At 42.4% G+C, this 25,232-nt stretch overlaps 1 protein-coding gene across 12 annotated transcripts in view; it reads left to right on the top strand.

The window, feature by feature from the left end:
* PWWP3A (PWWP domain containing 3A, DNA repair factor) overlaps positions 1–25,232 on the top strand; it is a 66,286-nt gene that overhangs the window by 4,429 nt on the left and 36,625 nt on the right. For 7 of the 12 annotated variants that reach the window (XM_075825390.1, XM_075825393.1, XM_075825396.1 and 4 more), the window contains exon 2: positions 3,056–3,143. The exons of 3 other annotated variants lie outside the window; for them this stretch is intronic. In XM_075825390.1, coding sequence (XP_075681505.1) covers positions 3,087–3,143 — 57 coding nt within the window. In that variant the 5' untranslated portion in view covers positions 3,056–3,086. Of the gene's footprint in view, positions 1–3,036; positions 3,144–25,232 lie in introns of those variants that run through there. 2 more of the 12 variants (XM_075825391.1, XM_075825394.1) reach the window with 1 other exon arrangement.

A 25,232-nucleotide genomic window follows, 5' to 3' on the forward strand; every position in this document is an offset into this window, starting at 1 on the left:
TATGTTTACAAACAACAGAAAAGCACGAGGTGCTTTTCTGTTTTCATTCATTCTTTTTACTACTGTTGCGCGAATCACGCGCGGCACCCAGAAGTGCTTCCGTGTGCCGAGCGTGATTTGCACGCACCCATTTACTTCAATGGGTGCGTGCTGCGCGAAACACGGGCAAGTATAGGACATGTGAGTTGTATGCAGCGCACATGCGCTGCGTGAAAATGACTCACAGTCTTAACGGCCCCATTCACTTACATAGGTTTGTGCGATGCGCGTGAAAATGACGCGCGTATCACGGACGTGTAACACGTTCGTGTGAATAAGGCCTTAAAATTCCTTCAGGAATTTTGAGGCAGAATTTGACCTGCCTGCAATTTCTTGTCACGGCCATTGAGCGCTGCGGGCAAAAAAACGCTTTCTCTATCTCCCATTGATTTCAATGGGAGGTCAGAGGCAGAATCGTGGCAAGAATTTTTTTATACCACGAGCGGTTTCTCCGTTTTTGTGCGGATTCCAACGTGGTTTCCGCATCAAAATCAGCTAAAAAAAAACAACTCCGTGTGAACTGGGCCTTAAAGAGGCTCTGTCACCAGTTTTGCAGCCCCTATCTGCTATTGCAGCAGATCGGCGCTGCAATGTAGATTACAGTAACGTTTTTGTTTTTTTGGCCAAGTTATGACCATTTTTGTAGTTATGCAAATGAGGCTTGCAAAAGTCCAAGTGGGTGTGTTTAAAAGTAAAAGTCCAAGTGGGCGTGTATTATGTGCGTACATCGGGGCGTTTTTACTACTTTTACTAGCTGGGCGCTCTGACGAGAAGTATCATCCACTTCTCTTCAGAACGCCCAGCTTCTGGCAGTGCAGATCTGTGACGTCACTCACAGGTCCTGCATCGTGTCGGACACATCGGCACCAGAGGCTTCAGTTGATTCTGCAGCAGCATCGGCGTTAGCAGGTAAGTCGATGTAGCTACTTACCTGCAAACGCCGATGCTGCTGCAGAATCATCTGTAGCCTCTGGTGCCGATGTGTCCTCGCTCGTCCGACACGATGCAGGACCTGTGAGTGACGTCACAGATCTGCACTGCCAGAAGCTTTGCTGTTTTCTCTTCATCCTGCGTTCTAAAAAATACAAAAGCGATTAAACAGGTCATAGGTTCTCCAAAATGGTACCAATAAAAATTTTAAAAAATAAGTCCTCATACAGCTATGTAGGCGGAAAAATTAAAATGTTATGGCTCTTAGACTATGGAGACCCAAATACTTAGAGACTCTGTCACCAGATTATAAGTGCCCCATCTCCTACATAATCTGATCGGCGCTGGAATGTACAGAACAGTGGTTTTTATTTTGAAAAACAATCATTTTTGAGCTGAACAATGAAAAATGTTTGATTGATGCAAATGAGTTCTTAATGACCAACTGGCTGTTTAACTTTTTACCAACTGGGCGTTGTAAAGAGAAGTGTATGACGCTGACCAATCTGCTTCGTACACTTCTCTCCATTCATGCTCAGCTTGTTTCACTGCACAGCGTGATCTCGCAAGATCACGCTGTGACGGGACTTTCTCCCACAGGTTCTTCATCAGAGCCATGGAAGACTGAACGGATATCGCCTCCAGCCGCTGCAGATTCGGATAAACGTCCTGGCACGGCTGGAGGCGATGTCTGTTGACTCTTCCATCTCTCCGGTGAAGGACCTGTGGGAGGAAGTACCGTCACAGAGTGATTTCGCGAGATCACGCTGTGCAGTGAAATTAGATGGACTGGAATGAAGAGAAGTGTATGATGGTCAGCGTCATACACTTCTCTTTACAACGCCCACTTGGTAAAAAGTGAAAATAACGCCCAGTTGGTCATTAAGAACTAATTAGCATAAATCTAAAATTGTTTATAACTTGCTCAAAAATTATAGTTTTTTCAAAATAAAAACCTCTTATCTACATTACAGCGCCGATCTGATTAGGTAGGAGATAGGGCACTTATAATCTGGTGACAGCCTCTTTAAAAAATTGTGTTTTTATTACACAGGAGTAGTAAAACAAAAAAAACATAAATATGGTATCGCCGTAATCATAAAGTTATGTGGTGTATAACATATTGTAAACGGCGTAATTTTTTTTTATTCCCTTCCCCTCAAAAAAAATTGAATAAACGTATGTACCCCAAATGGTGCCATAAAAAATAAAAATACAACTCGTCACTAAAGAGTTAAATTAAATAAACAACAATTTACTAAATATCATTTAAAAAAACATTAATTTTAAGGTGCACAGACTTTAAAGGGGTTTTCCATGACCGTAAAACTGATTACCTATCCACAGGATAGGTCATCAGTATATGATCGTTGCGGGTCCGATACCCGGACCCCGCACCTATCAGGCGCTCCGGCTGCCTCCAGGTGCCAGATGTTTTGAACGGTATGGAGCAGATGGCTCAGACCACTGCATAGCGACCGTTCTGCATAACTTCAGTTCTGCTCCTATTCACTTGAACAGGAGCAGAGCTGCAGCTTGGCCGCTATTCCGTGACCGGAGCCATCTGCTTCAAGGATGGACATCAGGTGCCCGGAGGCAGCCAAAGCATTGCGGGTAGGTCATCAGTTGTCCGGTCGAAGAAAAGCCCTTTACGTAAATGACCCACCCAGGTCCTGTCATGTCCAGCGGTGCTCCAATTTCTTTGTTATAAAATTGTGGTGGTTGTTTTTTTTTTTTTTTTTTTTTTTTTAAGTTCTGTGCATTGTCTATGAAATTTTGATTCAGTCAAAAAAACAAAACGGAAACCTTACAGAACGGAGACAAATGGAAACCATTTGCAACGGAAGCTTTACCATTGAAATCAATGGTAATGCAAACATGAGCTATGGTTTCCATTTGCCTTTCCCTTGATGGGTTCCCCTGATCGAAAGGTCTAATGGAACCCATCAACAGAACTGAACACTGATGTGAACAGGCCCTTACTGTCAAGGAAAAGAAATGTCAGTGTACTCTGCTTTAAATTCTCTGTTAACGTATATGCTCGTATACTAATACCTAGATATTCTCTTGTTGTCCGCGACTGAAGAATAAAATTCTGATGTAAATGAAGGTGTACCATGGGTCCTGCAGACTATGTCTTATGTATGTGGAATAATCGTTTATGGCCAGCAAAGGTAAGTACCACTTGTGTATGTATACTGATCATGCTTCTGGCAGGAGGATTTATTCCATACCCTTGCCCACTTCCGTTTTTCTTCCTTCAGGGTGCTAGCCGTGTTTTGTTTTTTTTTACATCTAGCACCCTGACCAATTCATTTCAATGGGGCCATGCACACTTCAGTTTTCTTGACGGTCCCGTTGTTCCGTTCTCACAAAAGTAGAGCATGTCCTAATTTGGTCCGAGATTCCGTGACCGTGGGGCCCATACAAGTCAATGGGTCCTTCAAAAAAACTGAAGGCACACGGAAGGCATCCGTGTGTGATGGAGCTGTTGCCTAGCAATGGCCGGGCGGGCAGAAGTACACACAGAGAGAGATATTGCTCCGCACTAATCGGCAGCCCTTTCGCTCTATCCAGCTCTGATCAGAAGCCTCTTCTCTCTATCAGTGCTGAATAGAGAGAAGAGGCTGGCGATCATTGCTGGATAAAGAGAAGGAGCAGCCCTTTCGGGCAGGGCATCCGCAGCGATAGAAAGTAAAAGCAGTTCATACGTACCCCGGCCGTTGTCTTGCTGACGCGTCCCTCTTTTGACATCCAGTCGGACCTCCCTGGATGACGTGGCAGTCCATGTGACCGCTGCAGCCTGTGATTGGCTGAAGCGGTCACATGGGATGAAATGTCATCCCGGGAGGCCGAACTGGAGGAAGAAGCAGGGAGTTCTGGGCAAGTATAAACTTATTTTTTTCTGAGTTGGGGTTTTTGAAGGAAACATTAGAAATCTATATTGCGAGCGCCGCGCATGGTACTCACTGTCCAGCGGTAGTCACTGTCCAGGGTGCTGAAAGAGTTACTGCCGATCAGTGCAGCCCCTTTTCTCTATCCAGCACTAATCGTTAACCCTTTCAGCACCCTGGAAAGTGACTACCGTTGGACAGTGAGGACCATGCGCGGCACACGGGAACCACACTGATCCAATCACGGACACACGGATCCGTGAGAACGGTGATGGAAGTGTGCATGAGGCCTTAGGCCGCTGTCAGACAGTCATAACATTGCTCTTTGTGGAAGATGTAATTTTTACACCACAAATGTGATCAAATACCACTTGGGATAGGTTTCCCTGCTTTCTTCTCACTGGATTTAATGACGTTCTTTGTGCAAAATATACACTCCCTGAAATATAATACTATTTAACCACATCCATGGCATACATGATATACGGTAGTTTAAAGGAGCCATAATTTTAAATGTCTAGTATTTTAGCAGTTTTTATCTGAATAATGTTTTTTAATCCATATTGTAATTTATATCAGTAAATATTTGTGGCTTCTACTTGAGATATTTTTCCCCGTATTTGTGGCTTCTGCTTGAGAGATTTTTCCCCATATTCACCATGTAGTCATTTAAAGGCTATGTATACAATTGAAAGGGATTTATTTTTTTAATGAAAACGTCAGTCATTGCGTTTGGTGCAACTTTATAATTAGTTTTTATTAAAAATAATTTTTACTTTTTGAGATACAGCTGCTTTGTATTCTGCATACAGAGCCGCAGTATCGTTTGCTAAGACCTGAATTTGTCAGCTCCACGAGACTGACGGGTTCAGTGTAATCTCACATCTAAGTTATGAACTTGGATGTGATCAGTAACGTCTCGATCCTGCGTAATAAAAGTTAATGATAAAGTTGCACCAAACACACTGATTGAACTTTTTATTAAAAAATAAATCCCTTTCAAAGGTGTACATAGCTTTTAAAGCATGTTCCATGATGTGATGTATCTCTGTTGCTAAAATTGGTGCAGACTGCACTTTTGCTTTTGTAAAGAAAAACGGAACCCTAGCGAACGAAGGCAAACTGAAAGCATCTGAAACAAAAGAATTACCATTGAAATCAATGATAAGCGATGCTTTCCGTTTGGACTCTCGTTTCTCTCTTCCTCTGACGGAAGTTTAACAGTAGTGTGATCTTAGCCTTACTTTAAAGGATATGTTCACATTTTCAAGCCAATTTTTTCTATTGCTCCAATGTAGCTTAAATGAAAATGAAGTCGTTTTGCAGATAGTTTTCATTAAAAATGTCCTACCATTTTGTGTCTATATCTCATATGCGGATAGATGCGTCTCTATGGCCATAGACCACAAACACTATGTAGTCTGATCCTGCAGTCATATTTCCGTCTGTCACTTCTTGCTAATCAAACAAATGTATGTAAGAATGGAGGTGGTAGTATGACTGCAAGATCAGACTGGACAGGGTTTTATCTACTATCATGGAGAAGCAGGGGAGCTGTAGACTCAAAACAGTAGGATATTATTTAATGAAGACTGTTTGCAAAAGTTGCTTCATTTTTTTATTTTAGATACGCTAAAGAAATAAAATTGGACTGAAGGTGTACATTTAAATCTAACCAGAGTTGGATATCAAACATGTAATTTGAGCTCTTGTTTGTAGCCTCCTAAATAATTTTCCAGTATTACCTTCCATGTACTAATGAGATGAGATTGCAGGCCCTATATTTACAATTTGGTAGTAGGTGGTACTCTTGTTGTTCAGGCATGATGCAAATGTTGAAGGGGTTGTACCAAAATGGTCATTTATCACACATCCACAGGATAGGGTGATAAATGTCTGATTGTTTGGGGCCCCCACTGATCTCTAGAATGGGGGTCCTGAGCACCCTTTTCCTCCTCGCTGCATGGCCGCAGTTAGGAGGGGTTTGAATGGATCGGTCGTCGAGCATTCGCCCTGCCGCTCAATTTACTGTCTATGAGGCTGACGGAAACAGCCAAGCTCTACCGAGAAAATGTATTATCGCTTGGCGCCCATTCAAAAGAACCAGTGATGTGACCATGTAATTCTCTATTTACTAAGAGTTCACACCACATGGGTCTGGAAGATTTTAAGGCGTCTCTATAGACTGCTGTGTGCCTGACATATGCCAAAATACTTTTTGTTAATTGTACTGATACCATAAAGGTAGGGCTGGGCAATTAAGCGAGAAAAATACACAAAATTAATCGCAATTAAGAAGTCCTCTTGCGCATTTCGGTTTCTTTTGCTTATTTTTTTTTTCCCCCAGTTTCAACGGTATATGCATCCTCAGGATGCAGATACAGTTGAATCCAATGGTAGAGTAGGGAGCCGTAAGGTCTGCCATTTACTATGTATCGCCAGACGCTCACAGCTCAGCACAGACCAGCATGAGGCAGCGATGTCATCGCGCCTGTCTGCGACCAAGCCACACAGAGCGGAGGAGCAGACTGATCTACTCCACTTGTCGGTGGAACGAGCTGTGTGTGAGCATCTATGAGGGCAATATACTGTGTGGCAGCTGTTGGCCATTATACAGTGTGGGGGCAGCTATGGCGGACTTTATACTGTGTGGAGGACAGCTATGGTGGTCGTTATGGGGTATTCTACTGTGTGGAGGGCAGCTATGGTAGCAGTTACGTGGGTATTATACTGTGTGGGGGCAGCTATGGGGGGCATTATACTGTGTGGAGGGTAGGGCCGGACTGGCCATCGGGCAGTTCTGGCAAATGCCAGATGGGCCGATGAACAGTGGGCCGCCTGCTGGCCGTCCAAACAATCAGTGTCGGCTCAGGCAGCAGGGTACAGCATTTGTAGGGGTGGCCGGCACAGCAGCTAAGAACTGCCGTCCGACTGTAATAGCAGCCGTGGTCTGTGCTGCTATTACTAAATCTCCCTGTGCTGCTTTAAAATCTCCCTTTACCTGCTCTTCACACAACCTTTCCTCCTCCTGCTGTTACCAGTATGGACGTGAGGGTGGGGGAGGCGAGACTGTCTGCGCGCTCTATGTCGGGCTGTGAGCAGGAGAAGTGCTGGAGAGAAGACCATCACCCCATTAGCCTGCTGAACTCCCTCCACAAATATCCTACATAAAAGTAAGTGCATGTGTTTTTACAATGTGTACTTTATATGTGTATAATGTGTGCATGCAATGTGCATATTTGTGTGTCTGATGTGTACGTGTGTGTGTATATGTAGTGTGTGATGTGGTAGTGTGTGTGATGTGTGTGTGTATATATATATATATATAGTGTGTGATGTGTGTGTGTATATATATATATATATATATAGTGTGTGATGTGTTCGTGTGTATATACATAGTTTGTGATGTGTAAATGTGTGTGTATATATATATATATAGTGTGTGTGTGTATATAGTGTGTGATGTGTAAGTGTGTGTATATATAGTGTGTGATGTGTTTGTGTGTGTGTGTGTGTGTGTGTATATATATATTATACACACACACACATGTACAGATCACACACACATGTGTATGGTGTGTGTGTGTGTATATATATATATATATATATATATATATAATGTGTGTGTATATACACTACCGGTCAAAAGTTTGGGGTCACCCAGACAATTTTGTGTTTTCCATGAAAACTCACTTATATTTATCAAATGAATTGCAAAAAGACTAGAAAATATAGTCAAGACATTGACAAGGTTAGAAATAATGATTTTTATTTGAAATAATAATTTTCTCCTTCAAACTTTGCTTTCGTCAAAGAATGCTCCATTTGCAGCAATTACAGCATTGCAGACCTTTGGCATTCTAGCTGTTAATTTGCTGAGGTAATCTGGAGAAATTTCACCCCATGCTTCCAGAAGCCCCTCCCACAAGTTGGATTGGCTTGATGGGCACTTCTTGCGCACCATACGCTCAAGCTGCTCCCACAACCGCTCTATGGGGTTGAGATCTGGTGACTGCGCTGGCCACTCCATTACAGATAGAATACCAGCTGCCTGCTTCTTCCCTAAATAGTTCTTGCATAATTTGGAGGTGTGCTTTGGGTCATTGTCCTGTTGTAGGATGAAATTGGCTCCAATCAAGCGCTGTCCACAGGGTATGGCATGGCGTTGCAAAATGGAGTGAACCTTCCTTATTCAAAATTCCTTTTACCTTGTACAAATCTCCCACTTTACCAGCACCAAAGCAACCCCAGACCATCACATTACCTCCACCATGCTTGACAGATGGCGTCAGGCACTCTTCCAGCAGCTTTTCAGTTGTTCTGCGTCTCACAAATGTTCTTCTGTGTGATCCAAACACCTCAAACTTCGATTCGTCTGTCCATAACACTTTTTTTCCAATCTTCCTCTGTCCAATGTCTGTGTGCTTTTGCCCATATTAATCTTTTCCTTTTATTAGCCAGTCTCAGATATGGCTTTTTCTTTGCCACTCTGCCCTGAAGGCCAGCATCCCGGAGTCGCCTCTTCACTGTAGACGTTGACACTGGCGTTTTGCGGGTACTATTTAATGAAGCTGCCAGTTGAGGACCTGTGAGGCGTCTATTTCTCAAACTAGAGACTCTAATGTACTTGTCTTGTTGCGCAGCGGGGCCTCCCACTTCTCTTTCTACTCTGGTTAGAGCCTGTTTGTGCTGTCCTCTGAAGGGAGTAGTACACATCGTTGTAGGAAATCTTCAGTTTCTTGGCAATTTCTCGCATGGAATAGCCTTCATTTCTAAGAACAAGAATAGACTGTCGAGTTTCACATGAAAGCTCTCTTTTTCTAGCCATTTTGAGAGTTTAATCGAACCCACAAATGTAATGCTCCAGATTCTCAACTAGCTCAAAGGAAGGTCAGTTTTATAGCTCCTCTAAACAGCAAAACTGTTTACAGCGGTGCTAACATAATTGCACAAGGGTTTTCAAGTGTTTTCTAATCATCCATTAGTGTTCTAACACAGTTGGCAAACACAATTTACCATTAGAACACTGGAGTGATGGTTTGTGGAAATGGGCCTCTATACACCTATGTAGATATTGCATTAAAAACCAGACGTTTGCAGCTAGAATAGTCATTTAGCACATTAACAATATATAGAGTGTATTTCTGATTAATTTAATGTTATCTTCATTGAAAAAACTGTGCTTTTCTTTCAAAAATAAGGAAATTTCTAAGTGACCCTAAACTTTTGAACGGTTGTGTATATGTATGTATGTATGTGTGTGTATATATATAATGTGATGTGTTCGTGTGTATGTGTATTCTGGATGTTATGTTTTCGTATGTGTGTATATATATATATATATATATATATATATATATATATATATATTATACACACAAGTGGAGAGCGCTATAGCTGTTGTATGTATTTCACTCCTAGTTTAAATACTGCAGATTTTACCAATGGATTTAGTTGTGGTAAGGGCTCGTCCACACGCTCCTGAATTGCTGTGTTTTTTCTGGCCGGAAATTCGGCTGAAAAAACATAGCAGAATACAGTAGCAGCATAGTGGATGACCTTTAACAAATCTTATCCACACGCTGCGTAAAATTTCTGTGCCGAAATTGACCCGCGGTGCGTAATTTACGGACCGCAGCATGTCAATTCCTGCTACGGAAAGTGCAGAATTGCTGCGTTTTTTTTATTGCAGATGTCACCATCTCCTAACATTGAGAAAAAAGCAGCAATTTACGCACCATTTTCTGTCGTAAACACCGCAGGAAATGGTGCGTTTTTGCCACTTCGGAAAGCCTTTGACTTTCAAATGGAATTGCTGCAGAAACTTTCTGCAGCAATTCCGTTGTGTGTGTATAAGCTATATCCGCAGCATAAGGGCTTCTCCACATGTATTGGAATTGCTGCAGAAAATGGTGCGTATTTTGCTGCGTTTTTCTCATTGTTGGGGATGGTGACCTCTCCTCTGAAAAACGCAGCGATTGTGCACTTTCCGCAGCAGGAAGCGACATGTAGTGAAGTGACACAGCAGGTAAACTTCTTTTCAGAAATTTTACGCAGCGTGTGGATAGGATTTGATAAGTATCACCCACTTTGCTGCTACTTTACTCTGCGTATTTTGCATCCGCAATGCCGGATGGAAAATACGCTGCAATTCCGTTACGTGTGGACAAGCCCTAATGCAGTAGCAACAGAGTGGGTGAGATTTGAACAAATCTCACCCACGCGATGAACGGAAAAAAGGCTCAGAAATTGACCTGCGGCCCGTTTTTTTAATCCACAGCATGTCAATTGTATGTGCATAAACGCTGCTTACTTGTTTCGGGTTTTCCCCATTTAATTCAATGGGGAGGTAAAACCTGCAACAAATAGCAGAAGTTATGTTTTTTTGCGGCGGAAATGCCACGATTCCAATGCAAAAAAAAAAAAAACGCAACTCAAGAAAAATTTTAATCTTATACTTACCCAGAATTCAGTTTCTTTTTTGTCCGGGCCGGCCTCCTGGGATGACGTTTCATCCATGTGACCGCTGCATCCAATCGCAGGCTGCAGCAGTCACATGGGATGAATCATCATCCCAGGGATGTAGGAGGGAAGCGTCACCATGGTAAGTATCCATTTTTTCTGCTCAGTTTTCCGCAGTGGCCATTCTTGGCCGAAAAACTGCACCACAATTTGGTGCGTTTTTTCATCTTGAATTCCCTGCAGCGCACAGGGCGTATACGCGGTATGCTTTTACACAACGTATCCGTCCTGTGTGAACATACCCGTACAGTATATACATATAGTAGCTGTTGTCTTACAACGATACAACATGCTGCATTCCCACGAGTCAGCGCAGTTTTCAAATGATTGTTAATGTCCATGCAGTTTTTTGCAAACCATAAGGGTATGTTCACACAGCCTATTTTCGGCCGTTTCAGGACGTAAACGACCGTAAAATCGGAAGCAGAACGCCTCCAAACATCTGCCCATTGATTGCAATGGAAAAAACGGCGTTCTGTTCCAACGGTCCGTTTTTTTACGTGGCCATTTTGAAAAACTGACGTGTAAAAAAAAAAATTAAAAACCGGCTGCGAAAAAGTGCAGGTCACTTCTTGGGACGTTTTGGGAGCAGTTTTTCATGGACTATAGAAAACAGCTCCAAAAACTGCCGTAAAAAACGCTGCGAAAATCGCGAGTGGCGTTAAAAACGTCTGAAAAATCGGGAGCAGTTTTCCCTTGAAAACTGCTCCGTATTTTCAGACTGTTTTGAGATTGCGCGTGAACATACCCTATCAATCATTTGAAAACCGCACCGACTTTTGGTAAAACTGCACGTGCTGCACTGGACGATGGTTGTTATTACGATCTGATTGTTTGCATTAAAGGCTGTGTACCCCTTTGAAGGGGATTTTTTATTTTTTTAATAAAATGTCAGTCTGTGTTTTGTGCAACTTTATAATTAGTTTTTATTGAATCTTTTTACTTTTTGAGATACAGCTGCTCTGTATCCTGTATACAGAGCAGCTGTATCTTACGCTGCATCCTGAACATTTCAGGTGCGTTGGACTGACTGGTTCAGTGTCAGCGTGTCCTGTGTGTCTCTGACACGTAGGATCCACCTATAATAAATCACATCTAAGTTACTTAAATGTGGTAGATTACAGGTGGATACAGTAGACTACTCTATTGATTCCGCCCAAAAAAACGGAAACCATGCGAAACTGAGACAAACGGAAACTATTAGCAATGGAAGCGTTACCATTGAAATCAATGGTAATGGTAACGGAAAGCTATGGTTTCTGTTTGGTTTCCGTTCATGAGTTCCCCTGACGGAAAGGTCTGACGGAACCCCGACGCAGGTGAGAATGAAGCCTAACTATTACTGTATGATCTATACAGATGGAGGGTACTATTTTTTTGGGGTATAAGCAACTCCCAGTATATCATTACCACTGTTCATGTTCTGGTGCTGTATATATGTACTGAGCTTTGTTTTGGTGCTGTATAGATGTACTGAGCTTTGTTGTGGTGCTGTATATATTTACTGAGCTTGGTACTGTATACATATACGGAGCTTGGTTCTGGTGTTGTATATATGTACTGAGCTTGGTTCTGGTGTAGAGAAGATGGCATTGTTGCAATTCATTGTATGTTTAATCAGAACCAGTCTGGTAGTTTTAACCCCTTGAACTGCCACCATGCAGTTATACATGACCTGACAATATTTCCAAACATGTATGTTTGTTTCAGATGAAAATCTTTCAAATCAACTTTTAAAATAGTCGACGCTATATGCTAATTACTAAGGGTCATGGGTCGGTGCCGCTATCCTGTAGAGTTACACAGTCCTAACTGCAAGTCTACCTTTCCATGTTTGGTTGACATCTCCCTGACTGTTCTACATCACTACCAGTCTCCTCCAACTTTCTTGGATGCACCATTGCCTTGTACTCCATGAACACGCACCGTTCAGCGAGTTGTACTCTGCTCGGCTTCATCATTGCACCGCGCATGCCAGGGGAGTACAATGCAAAGGAGAAGGCTGGTAGTAATGTAGAACAATCAGGGGGATGCCAATCAAGATCTGGGGGGCGCCATTTAAATTTTCGCCTCAGGCAGCAGAAAAGCTAGAATTGGCCCTGGGCAGTGGCGCCACTGAAACCAGCTGCCGCCACCCCCTCATTCACTAATTGTATCTGCCTTACAATGACGCTGATTGGCAGGGCAGAAAGACTTGCCCCGCCAATCAGCGCCTGTCAACCGCTTCTGTTGAAAGGCTGCTGATTGACGGGGCAAGTCATTCTGCCCTGTAAATCAGCGCCGGCGTTCAGCCCCAGAGAAGAGAGCAGGCCTGCATTGACATAGGATGACGTGGGAATGGGATCGAGGTGAGTATGTAAAGTTGTTGGGTTTTTTTGTCTTTTTTTTCCACTTAAAAGTGTGAGCGGCTATATGTGGGGCACTATATACAGGGGAGCTATATGTGGGCCACAATCTACAGGAGAGGCTATATGTGGGGCACTATATACAGGGGAGCTATATGTGGGCCACAATCTACAGGAGAGGCTATATGTGGGGCACTATATACCAAAAAAATCCTCTAGAATAACGAGCATGTCCATTATTCTCGTGGAAAAGCAGTGGATTCGTTGGAGTTGGGACTATCAAGAACTATTCCTCTTTTCATTTACACCGGTTTTTAATAAATAATGTCTTGTATAACTGAAAGGTGGGCCCAGCCCAACACTGGCGGCTGCATATGCCCTGCAGTGGGCCTGTGTGCTTAAAATCATCCCTGCCATTTTTAAGTCCCAGTCCGTCCCTGGTGGAGGGTAATTATGGGGCATTATGCTGTGTGGAGAGCACTGTGGGGGCAGTGTCAGACAGTAGGCTCTAGATAAATATTAATTCAAAGCTGTAGCAATCCAATAGGGGGTATGGTATGCAAAAAAAAGGGTGTGGCCTAAATCACTTATTAATTGAGGTTACATGTTTAATTAATCGTGATTTTGATTCAGGTCTTAATCGCCAAGCCCTACCTTAATATAAATATATATATATATAATTTTTTTTTTTTAAATAAAAGTCAATGGCTGAGAAGTATGCAACTGTATAGGCTTGCAGTTTCATAGGTCTGCAGTATGTTTTTTTTTTTTCTTTTGTGGTTTCCATGACCAGACACCCAAGATTGCATCCACACCTTGTAGAAACAGGGAAAACACTGAGACAAAAAGCCCTTTCCCCTGCTTTTCCGGATTTATTTCCTGTCCCCGAAGGCAGTGGTTCCCCATCCCGCTGGGGATATGTATGGGCAGCTCTCTCCAGCATCTACAGAAGCTCCTGACGTACACAATAAACGTGTTCATAGGGCTCAGTTATCCCGACGGAGACCAAGAGAGTGTCTTTTTAATATTAAACGTATACCTCGGGAAGCTCCCGACATCACTGTCCATATATTGACTGGGACGTCAGGGGATTTGCAAAATTCCCGACAGCACTGTCCATAAATGGACAAATGACTTCCGGAGCAGTGCTGGAGTCCCGAGGCAGAGCACTAGTAGATGGTCTGCCCCAGGACTCCGACCCTGGGAAAGCTCCTGAGGTCACTGTCGATTATATGGACAGTGACTTCAGGAGTTTTCCTAGGGCCAGTCCCCGGGGCAACGTATACCTCCGACAGAAGGCCAAAACGTGATGTGAATAGGGCCTTAGACCATTTTCTCTTACTTATATTGCCTCTTGATTTGCAGCCAAATGTTAGTGCACAGTGGTGCATTTTAAGCCTCGCCTTTGCTAGACTACTATCCTCTTCGACTAAGCCACACCCCCTTGTCGAGTGTGGTGCAAGAAATGTCTAAAACAGTTGTTAAATGTGGCACATGGCATGTGCACCAGAATTCTGGCTCTATTTGAGTGAGAATTCTGGTGCATTTTGAATTGTAAATCTGCCCCAATGAAGCTTGAATGAAACAAACCAGAAAAAGGAACCTTAACCCCTTAATGACCGGGCATGTTTGTACCTTAATGACCAAGCCAAATTTGTCAAATCTGGTATGTCTGACTTTATCAGAGAATAACTGAAAGTTTTGAATATCCAAGTAATTCTGACATTGTTTTTTCGTCACATGTTGTACTTTATTTTAGTGGTAAAAGTAGACTGATACGATTTGCGGAAATTAATTAATAGAAAAATGGAAGAAATTTTGTAAAAATTACCATTTTCCCCTATTTTTAACTGCAATATATCACATATGTACATACATACTGTACAATTTTTTTAATTAAATATAGATTTCTATCTCTTTACTCTATTTTGGCAGCACTTTTGAAAAAATAAAATTTTCAGCAATTTAGAGGACTTAAATTGAATAATAATTTTATACATTTTGAAGTACATTTTGTTTTCCTGCACCAAGCCAGGTTTTCAGAGGCTTATAGGTCTGAGTGATTAAAACCCCCACAAATGACCCCATTTAGAAAACTAGACCCCTTAAAGGAACAGTGTCATGGCAAATAATTTTTTTTATATGTTAAAGATGTTAGTGCTTTAATAAAAACGTTTTTATTCATTTGTGTGTTTGTGTTTTACTTTTTCTTATTTTTACACTTTTTCTTCCCTATGGGGGCTGCCATTTTTTGTTCCATTTCTGTGTGTGTCGATTAACGACACACACAGACATGGAGTACGGCAGCCACAGTCCCATAGGGACTGTGAACGGCTCCCGTCCCATTCACGTCCGTGTACGGCGTCTGTGTGGGAACTGCGCATGCGCCGCTCCCACACAGTCCTATTCGAAATTGGCGCCGTCCGGCGCCATTTTCCTGTGGACCGGAAGTCGCGGCCGGACCGTAATATTACTACTTCCGGTCGCGGCTTCCGGACTTGTGCACATGGAACAGCGGCAGCAAAGGGAGCGGACGGGCCGGAGGGAGCCGCGGCGGCAGGAGCAGGTAAGACATTTCAATGTATGTTAGTGTTTGTGTGTGTTTACTACTGTATGTAAACCTACTACACTGTGGGTTACCTCAAAAAATGGCGACACACAGTGTAGGAGGTTAAACCTTTCAAACCCCTCGTTTATCCCGGCACTAGCCAGGATAAAGGAGGGGGGGGATGCTGAGAGCTCACTAGAGCGAGGGCTTTTAACCCAATGTTGCAATGCTGCAATTTTGGGAACTAGCTCCATCTAGTGACCAAAAATGGGTAGTATTATAAATTAGAATTAATTTATAATATTTCCTGACTATTTCCTGACTCGTGAAAAAAATAAAAAAAATTTGAACCATGTTTAATCACCCACACACTAAATGTTTAATTTTTAAAAAAAAAACATGTTTTTCTGGCAACACCATGCCTTTAAGGTATTTACCTAGGGGTATAGTAAGTATTTTGACCCCAGTTTTTTGCTAAATTGAATACATAGCAGGTGAAAAAAAATAATTTCACTTTTTTTCATAAAAGTATCAGTTTGAAGACTAATTTCTTTGTAAAGCGACCATGAGAATGAAGAAACACACCCCAAAATCTATCACCCTGTTTCTCCTGTTTTCAAAAATACCCACATTGTGGCCCTAATGCGCTACCTGGACACACGGTAGGACCCAAAAGGAAGGGAGCACCCGGAGGCTTTCAGGACTCATATTTTGCTTGAAAATGTTTTAGGCCCCACTGTACATTTGGAGAGGCTTTGAGCTGCCAGAACTATAGAAACTCCCCATAAACTACCCCATTTCGAAAACTAGACCCCTTAAGGTATTTATCTAGGGGTATAGTTAGCATTTTGACCACAGGTTTTTCGCTAAATATATTGGAATTAGTCTGTAAAAATTAAAATGTACTTTTTTTCTGAAACATAGAAATTTTTATTATTTACAAGGAATAACGAAGAAAATGCACCCCAACATTTGTAAAGCAATCTCTCCCGATTTCTACAATACCCCATATGTGGTAATAAACTGCTGTTTGGACCCACAGCAGGGCTCAGAAGGGATGGAGCGCCATTTGGATTTATGATTTTGCTGGAATGGTTTTCGGTGCCATGTCGCATTTGCAATGCACTGGAGGGACCAAAACAGTGGAAACCCACCAAAAGTGACCCCATTTTGGAAAAACCTTCAAGGAATATTTCTAGGGGTATAGTGAGCATTTACACCCCACGGGTCTTTTGCAGAGTTTATTAGAATTAGGGCGTGAAAATTAATATCAAAATTTTTTCCACTAAAATGTTGCATTTTCTCATTTTCACAAGGGATAAAGGAGGAGAAAAAAAAACAAAACATTTTTTATAAAGCAATTTCTCCCGAGTATGGAAATACCCCACATGGGGTCATACGTTTTTCATTAGAAATGAATTAACCCTTTCAGGACTGATCCATTTTTTGCTTTCATATTTTAGATTTTCACTCCCCGCTTTCCAAGAGCCATAACTTTTTTATTTTTCCATCAATAGAGTGGTGTGAGGGCTTATTTCTTGCGGGAGGAGCTGCAGTTTTTATTGGTACCATTTTTTGGTACATAAAAAGTGATTCAAAAGTTGTATTACATTTTTTTTTAGAGCGAAGGTGACAAAAAAAAAAAAACTGCGATTTTGGCGGTTTCAATTAATTTTTTTTAAGGTGTGCACTGTGCAAATTAAATAATGGTATATTGTAATTCGGACTTTTACGGACGTAGCGATACCAATTTTGTTCATTTTTTTACATTACTTTAGAAGAAAAATGCGAAAAGGTGTTTTGTTTTATCTTTAAAGAGGCTCTGTCACCAGATTTTGCAACCCCTATCTCCTATTGCAGCAGATAGGCGCTGCAATGTAGATTACAGTAACGTTTTTATTTTTAAAAAACTAGCATTTTTGGCCAAGTTATGACCATTTTTGTATTTATGTAAATGAGGCTTGCTAAAGTCCAACTGGGCGTGTATTATGTGTGTTACATCGGGGCGTTTTTACTTCTTTTACTAGCTGGGCGTTCTGACGAGAAGTATCATCCACTTCTCTTCAGAACGCCCAGCTTCTGGCAGTGCAGACACAGCGTGTTCTCGAGAGAGATCACGCTGTGACGTCACTCACAGGTCCTGCATCGTGTCGGACGAGCGAGGGCACCAGAGGCTACAGTTGATTCTGCAGCAGCATCGGCGTTTGCAGGTAAGTCGATGTAGCTACTTACCTGCAAACGCTGATGCTGCTGCAGAATCAACTGTAGCCTCTGGTGCCGATGTGGCCGACACGATGCGGGACCTGGGGCAGGAAGTGAGTGATGTCACAGCGTGATCTCTCGAGAACACGGCTGTGTCTGCACTGCCAGAAGCTGGGTGGTAACGAACAGAAGTGGATGATGCTGATTCGTCAGCATCATACACTTCTATTCACAACGCCCTCTAGTAAAAGTAAAAACGCCCCGATGTACGCACATAATACACGCCCAGTTGTATTTTCACTGTAAACACGCCCAGTTGTACTTTTGCAAGCCTCATTTGCATAAATACAAAAATGGTCATAACTTGGCCAATAATGCTCGTTTTTTAAAAATAAAAACGTTACTGTAATCTACATTGCAGCGCCGATCTGCTGCAATAGCAGATAGGGGTTGCAAAATCTGGTGACAGAGCCTCTTTAAAAAAAAAAAATTCTCACTACTAATAACTATAATTCTTCTACACATTTTATTAATCAATCCCCTTAGGGGACTTGATCCAGCGATCATTGGATGACTGGTACAATATACTGCAATACTAATGTATTGCAGTATATTGTTATTCTTACAGGCTTCTGTAACAGAGCGATCGCTGTACTTGTCCGTTAGTACTGAGGGGGCCTGCTGTAATACACAGCTGACACCCGCAGCGTATGGAGCGGGCTCAGCACGTGAGCCGGCTCCATACATCAACCGCCGCACCATGACTGGCAATTAAGTCATAGTGCGCAAAGGGGTTAATGCGCAGCGGATGGTTCAAAGTGAAAATTGAAATTTTCCACTGATACGCCATTTTAGTGCATAATATGTTTTGCCCAGTTTGTGCCACAGAAGACAAATACCTCATAAAACGTTAAGCGGGTTCTCTGGTATGGCGACGCCATATGTGTGGGCGCAAACTGCTGCTTGGGCAAGCTGCAGACCTCAGAAGGGAGGGAGCGCCATTTTGCTTTTGGAGCGCAGATTTTGCTTGGCAGTAGTTCTGTTTGGGGTTTTACTGGTGTTTCTAATGTGGGGGCATATGTAATCTGTGCGGAGAACATCAGGGCATAAGAGGGTACAATAATGGGGTAAATAAATAATATTTCATAGATATGTGGCCGATGTCACACTGATAAATGTCGCCCGATCTTATTGACTTTTGGAACACTCTGCACATTTTGCATCGCCATATTCTGAAAGCCAGAACTTTATTTTTTCACCACCTAGCCCTGTGAGGGCTTATTTGTTGCGGGACAATCTGTCGTTTTCATTGGTACCATTTTGGGGTACATGCGATTTATTTTATTTTTTTTTATCACTTTTTATTCAATTTTTTTGCAATCCTGAGCAAAAAACAGGAGTTCTGACACCGTTTTTTAGGTTTTCTTTTTGCGGCGCTCACCGTACGCTATAAATGACATTTTTACTTTATTCTGCGGGTTGGTACAATTACGGCGATACCATATGTATATAGGTTTGGTCCTTTTTTTTAGCGTTTGCACAATAAAATCACTTATTTATAAAAAAAAATAATTTCTGTGTCACCATATTCAGAGAGCCATAATTTTTTAGTCAAAAAAGCTGTGTAAGGGCTTGTATTTTGCGGGACGGATAGAAGTTTTTATTGGTACTATTTTCGGGTACATGCGACTTTTTGATCACTTTTTATTCTTTATTTAGGGAGCGGTGGTGACCCAAAAAATTGTGATTGACGTTTTTTATAGTTTTTTTTTTTTTTTGGGGTGTTCACCGTGCGGGAAAAATAACATTATAGTTTTATAGTTGGGGTCGTTACGAACGCGGTGATATGAAATATGTGTACTTTTTTAACGTGTTCATTTTTTTTCTATAATAAAAGTCTTATAAAAAAAAAAGCATTTTGTGTTTATAGAACTTAACTTATTTTTACACTTTTTTTAAAACATTTTTATTACAGTTTTTTACTTTTTTCACTTGTCCCACTAGGGGACACTTAGACTTGCAGCTTTGATCGCTGCTAGAGTACATTACACACGTAGTGTGATGTACTCCTAACTGTCATTGTGACGTGACTGTCACACTGACAGGAAGCAGAGGAGGAACGGCCGGAGGCTGTTCCTCCGAGGCTTCCGTACATGGCAACCCGGAGGTCATTATCTGACCTCAGATTGCCGTGACAAGCATCGGTAGCCCCCACGATCACTTCGTGGGGGCTGCCGATGTGCTTCAAACCACTTAAATGCAGCGACGGCAATCCGTCGCCGCACTTAAGGGGTTAACTGCCGAAAGCAGCGGCGATGGTCCGCTGTCCGGCGAGACTGATGTCTAGGACAGCTGTCAGCGTGCGTCTGTCACTCTGTGTTTACACAGTGACAGTTTGAAATGCGGACGAAAATGAACGTCATGGTGCGGGAACTAGCAGCCGACCATGACGTTCATTTTCGTCCTTGGTCGTGAAAGGGTTAATTCCCAGAGGAAAAAATAGAAGATACCTGTGATTGTGAAACAAACCCAAAAATAGATGTACCAGTATCTAAGTTAGTGAAAGAAACATCCCTACATTTAGCGGATGCAACACAGCGGAAGCATCTCATGTACTGCAAGGCAGAATATTTGCTGGAAAACAAGAAACTGGGTAACTGCAACAGCTCTATTTAACCCATTGCAGATATTTGCCATAACTACGTTATGGTCGGCAAGTGGTTTCCACTGTTTGCGCGGACTCATCATAACAGTACGGCAATCAGCAGCGTTTATAAGCTGTATATTACAGCTGACACTCTGCTGTAACGGATCGCAACTAGCTCTGATCAAGGCCGATTAACCCCTTAAATTCTGCGGTCAATAGCGACCACGGCATCTTAGTGGTTTGTAGCTCATCGGCTTCCCTGCGACGCAATGCCGGGGGTGCCGATAGGCCTCCGATTGGCATAGCAACTAACAATGGCCTCCCAGTCTGCCGTGTACGAAAGCCTAATAGAGTTAGGGCCTAACAGACTGCCTGTCAGTGTAAAATTGACTGTTCTACACTGCACTACAAAATTAGTGCAGTGTATTATAACAGCAATCAGAGGTTCAGGCCTTCAAGTCCCATAGTGCGACTCAAAAAAAAAAAAAAAAAGTTGTAAAAAAGAATTTGTTTCAAGACATGAAATTAATTTTGTCCTTTTATCATTGGGGGAAAAAATTAAACTGATAAACTATACATAATTTAGGTAACTACCTAAAAACATTACGTTCTTGATCCCAGGCGGTGAACGCAATTACACAATGCCAGAATTGCAGTATTTCGGTCAAGTTGCCTTTCCAAAAATTGAATAAAAAGTGATCAAAAAGTCTAATTGTACCCTGAAATGGTACCAATAAAAGCGACCGCTCGTCCTGCGAAAAACAAGCCCTCGCATAGCTCCGCTGACTGAAAACTAAAACGTTATGGCTCTCGGAATATAGCAACACATTTTTATTTAAAATAAATAAAAATTGATTGTGTAAATGTAATACTATAAATTTTGTATTTTGCAATAGTCTTACTGACCCGCAGAATAAAGTTAACATGTCACGTATACGGATCGATGAAAAACTATGCAGGACTAACAGTTTTTTTTATTACCTTGGCTGCCAAAAATGTAATAAAAAAAGAAAGTCACAGGCACCCCAAAATAGCACCAACAAAAACTACAGCTTGTCCTGCAAAAATTGGCCCTCCTACAGCTACATCTATGAAAAAAGTTATGTCTCCTGTAAGGCGGGGTTGAAGAAAAACATCCCGATGGGTAGACCAGAGGAGAATATTTCTTGTTTCAAGAGGTGATTATCAAGGTCCTAATATTTGGGAACCAGGAAGGGGAGGGCCCAAACAAACATATCTGCTGGAAGTGATGGTGTCAGGGCAACATTCTGCCAGCAAAATTCCCGCAACTGCAAAGGTGCAGAGTGTGTTCCAAAAGGGGTAAAGGATGAACGCTATTTTTCAGTGCGACTTTGTTATGCTTTGAAGTAATTCTGAACAGGCCAAACATCCATGGATAATTTTATCATTTATTTACCCTATTATACCACCTTTTATTATGCCCTAATGTAGTCTGCTCAGCTTACATATGCCCCCACATTATAAACTGAAATACCAGTAATACTCCAAACAAAACTACTACCAAGCAAAATCTGCACTCCAAAAGCCAAATTGCTCCCCTTCCTTCTGAGCCCTACACTGCCCAAACTATCATATCTGTGGAAAAATTGCAATTTTCACTTGGCACCATATGCTACGCGTTAATTTATGGGAAAACACATGTGGGGTTAAAATGCTCATTACACCCCTTGATAAATGTAGTGATTGGCATAATTTCCACAATGGGGTCAGTTCTTTGGGGTTTTTACACTGTACTGGTATTTTGTGGCTTTGTAATTGCGACATGGTACCCGGAAACCAATCTAGCAAAATCTGCATTCCAAAAGCCATATTGTGCTCCTTCTGAGCCCTGCCATGTGCCCAAACGGTTGTTTGGGGGTACTGCCTTACTTGGGAGAAATTGCATAACAATTTATTAATTTTTTTTCTCCCTTCCATTCCTTTTGAAAATAAAATAATTTAATCTAAAACTACATCTTGGAAAAAAAATCATATACAGCCCAATTCAAATAAATTCTATAATGCTCACTAATTCTAGATGATATCTTTGAGTGTAGTTTCCAAAATTAATCACTTCTACTGGGGTTTCCACTGTACTGGTAGCTCAGGGGCTCTGCAAATGAGACATTGGCGTCTAGAAACCAACCCAGCCAACTCTGCTCCAGAAGCCAACTGGCGCTCCTTCCCTTCTGAGCCTTGCCGTGTGCCCAAACAGAAGTTTACAAACCCATATTGCCGTACTCGGGAGAAATTACGTAACAAACTTGGGGTTGCTTTTTCTCAAGTGTTCCTTCTGGAAAGGGAAATTTTTGAGCTAAAACGACATCATCTTGGAAAAAATTTTTTGAGGCGTGTCCTCTCCATAATAAAATTTTTTTTGGGTGTTTCTTATGTTTTGACACCAAGGCCTCTGTAAAACTATAATGTTGCCTGTAAAATAACCTAGCAAAAAGGGGGCCCCAAAATGCACAAGATGCTCTCTTATCTCTAGGGCCACATATGGGATATTTCTAAAAACTGCTGAATCGGGGTAACATCTAGTAGCGTCTCTCTGCGCACACCTAATGTTGCAGATTTTTTTTTTTTATAAAAATGGTATATCTCAGTTTTTCTATACCCCCCCCCCCCTCGGGAAAAATTGATGCAGTGTTATTCCTAGTACATGGCGCGGAGCATGACAGAGATTCGATCTTTCATCGTCTTTGAATCCCTACTACTTCATCAGGCATAAGGGTGGCTTCATGTGCAGCGGTTTTATGAAAAACGCAACATTTTTGCGGCCAATTGTTAGGTGGAAGTCCATGCTGAACACGCTATAAACCTTGTGATTTTTATTAGGTTGCGTTTTTTTTGTTTTGCTAGGCTGTTTCCAGGAGTCCCATAGAAGTTAAATGGGTTGTCCACATCCGGACAACTGATTACCTATAACCGGATAAGTCGCACTCTTCCTGGGACTCTAGCTCTGCTCCTGACATCACTCTCCATATATGGACAGTGATGTCAGGGGCAAGCCCAGAGCCGGAGTCCCAGGCAGAGTGCTACTAGCACTCTGACTGGTACTCCAGCTCTTCCTCAGAGCAGGAGTACCGGAGCAGAGCGCTAGTATAAGCACTGCTCTGGGACGTCATGACGGAGCGACAGCGCACTCCTCCTTCGGCCTGCTCTCGCCTCTCCCGAGACCGCTTCGATTCCCTGCTGGCCGCAGATGACAGCCTCAGGGGTCGCATGCGGGCCATGTGTTTGCGACCCCTGATTTAACCTTTTTTTTATATATTTCCCCTATTAGATGTAAAGGCAATCTCAGGTGTGCGGTCATGGAGATTTTTTTTTTCATGCTTTTCCTAAATACAAACACGAAATGTTGTTGGCGAAAAGGATGTGAACAAAGCCTAAATGTGCCCATACACATTAGACGAACGTTGACCACCTACTGTGTATGGGGGTGTCTTGACCCCGCCCAATGGCATATGTCGAAGGACAGAACGAGTTCTTTTGTTCTCATAGGAGATAAGCCACTGCCAAATGTGACCGGCAGCGGCTTACACCGTTCCAAATTATGCAAATGTTATTTTTCGCTGATTTTCCTAAATAGTCGATGCAAATGACAGTCAGTATAATCTTCAAGCCATCAACCGTTGGAGTATAATGCAAATTTTATTTAACAAATCTCCTAATAAGTTTTTTTTTTTTTTTTTTTTTTTTTTAGAAGTAAAAAACTCAAAATGCACGGTCTCAAATTATTATGCACAACAGAGATCAAATCATTTTAAAAGTTGTAAAGAGAACTAAAATGGTAATTTGTTTAATTTGCCACATCAGGAGGTCATATTTACAGAAATCAAAAGCTCTTTCAATCAAAAAAAACTTAACAGGCCAAGTTACATGTTAACATAGGACCCCTTCTTTGATATCACCTTCACAATTCTTGCAGCCATTGAATGTGAGTATTTGGACAGTTTCTGCTTGAATATCTTTGCAGGATGTCAGAATAGCCTCCCAGAGTTTGTTTTGATGTTAACTGCCTCCCACCCTCAGATATTTTTCTTGAGGATGCTCCAAAGGTTCTCAATAGGGTTGAGGTCAGGGCTACATGGGGGCCACACCATGAGTTTCTCTCCTTTTATGCCCATAGCAGCCAATGACAGAGGTTTTCTTTGCAGCATGAGATGGTGCATTGTCATTCATGTAGATAATCTTGCTATGGAAGGCAAGGTTCTTCTTTTTGTACCACGGAAGAAAGTGGTCAGTCATAAAGTCTACATACTTTGCAGAGGTCATTTTCACACCGTCAGGGACCCTAAAGGGGCCTACCAGCTCTCTCCCCACGATTCCAGCCCAAAACATGACTCCGCCACCTCCTTTCTGACGTCGCAGCCTTGTTGGGACATGGTGGCCATTCACCAACCATCCATCTGGACCATCCAGGGTTGCACGGCACTCATCAGTAAACGACACGGTTTGAAAATTAGTCTTCATGTATTTCTGAGCAAGTGCAACAGTTTCTGCTTGTGAGCATTGTTTAGGGGTGGCCGAATAATAGCTTTATGCACACTTGCAAACCTCTGGAGGATCCTACACCTTGAGGTTCGTGGGACTCCAGAGGCATCAGCGGCTTCAAATACCGGTTTGCTGCTTTGCAATGGCATTTTAGCAGCTGCTCTCCCAATCCTATTAATTTGTCTGGCAGAAACCTTCCTCATTATGCCTTTATCTGAATGAACCCGTCTGTGCTCTGAATCAGCCACAAATCTTTTCACAGTACGATGAGCTTGCTTAACGCCAAAGGACTGATATATCCGTCCTCTGCAGCTGCTAGTTCGCGCAGGAGGACGGATATATCCGTCCTGTGATGGCGCGGGTACTGCCACTGTACCCACGCGATCAGCGGCAGGAGCACGGCTGTTATATACAGCCTGGCTCCTGCTGCAACTGCCGGAATCTAAGCGCGCTCCGGTTCCGGCAGTTTAACACATTAAATGCCGCTGTCAATAGTGACAGCGGCACCTAGTGTGTTTGACAGAGGGAGGGAGCTCCCTCTGTCACCCCATCGGCACCCCCGCAAAGAAATCGCGGGTCGCCGTTGGGTTTCCATGGCAGCCAGGGGC

The sequence above is a fragment of the Rhinoderma darwinii genome, chromosome 1 (genome assembly GCF_050947455.1).
Source record: "Rhinoderma darwinii isolate aRhiDar2 chromosome 1, aRhiDar2.hap1, whole genome shotgun sequence".
Classification (NCBI taxonomy): domain Eukaryota; kingdom Metazoa; phylum Chordata; class Amphibia; order Anura; family Rhinodermatidae; genus Rhinoderma; species Rhinoderma darwinii.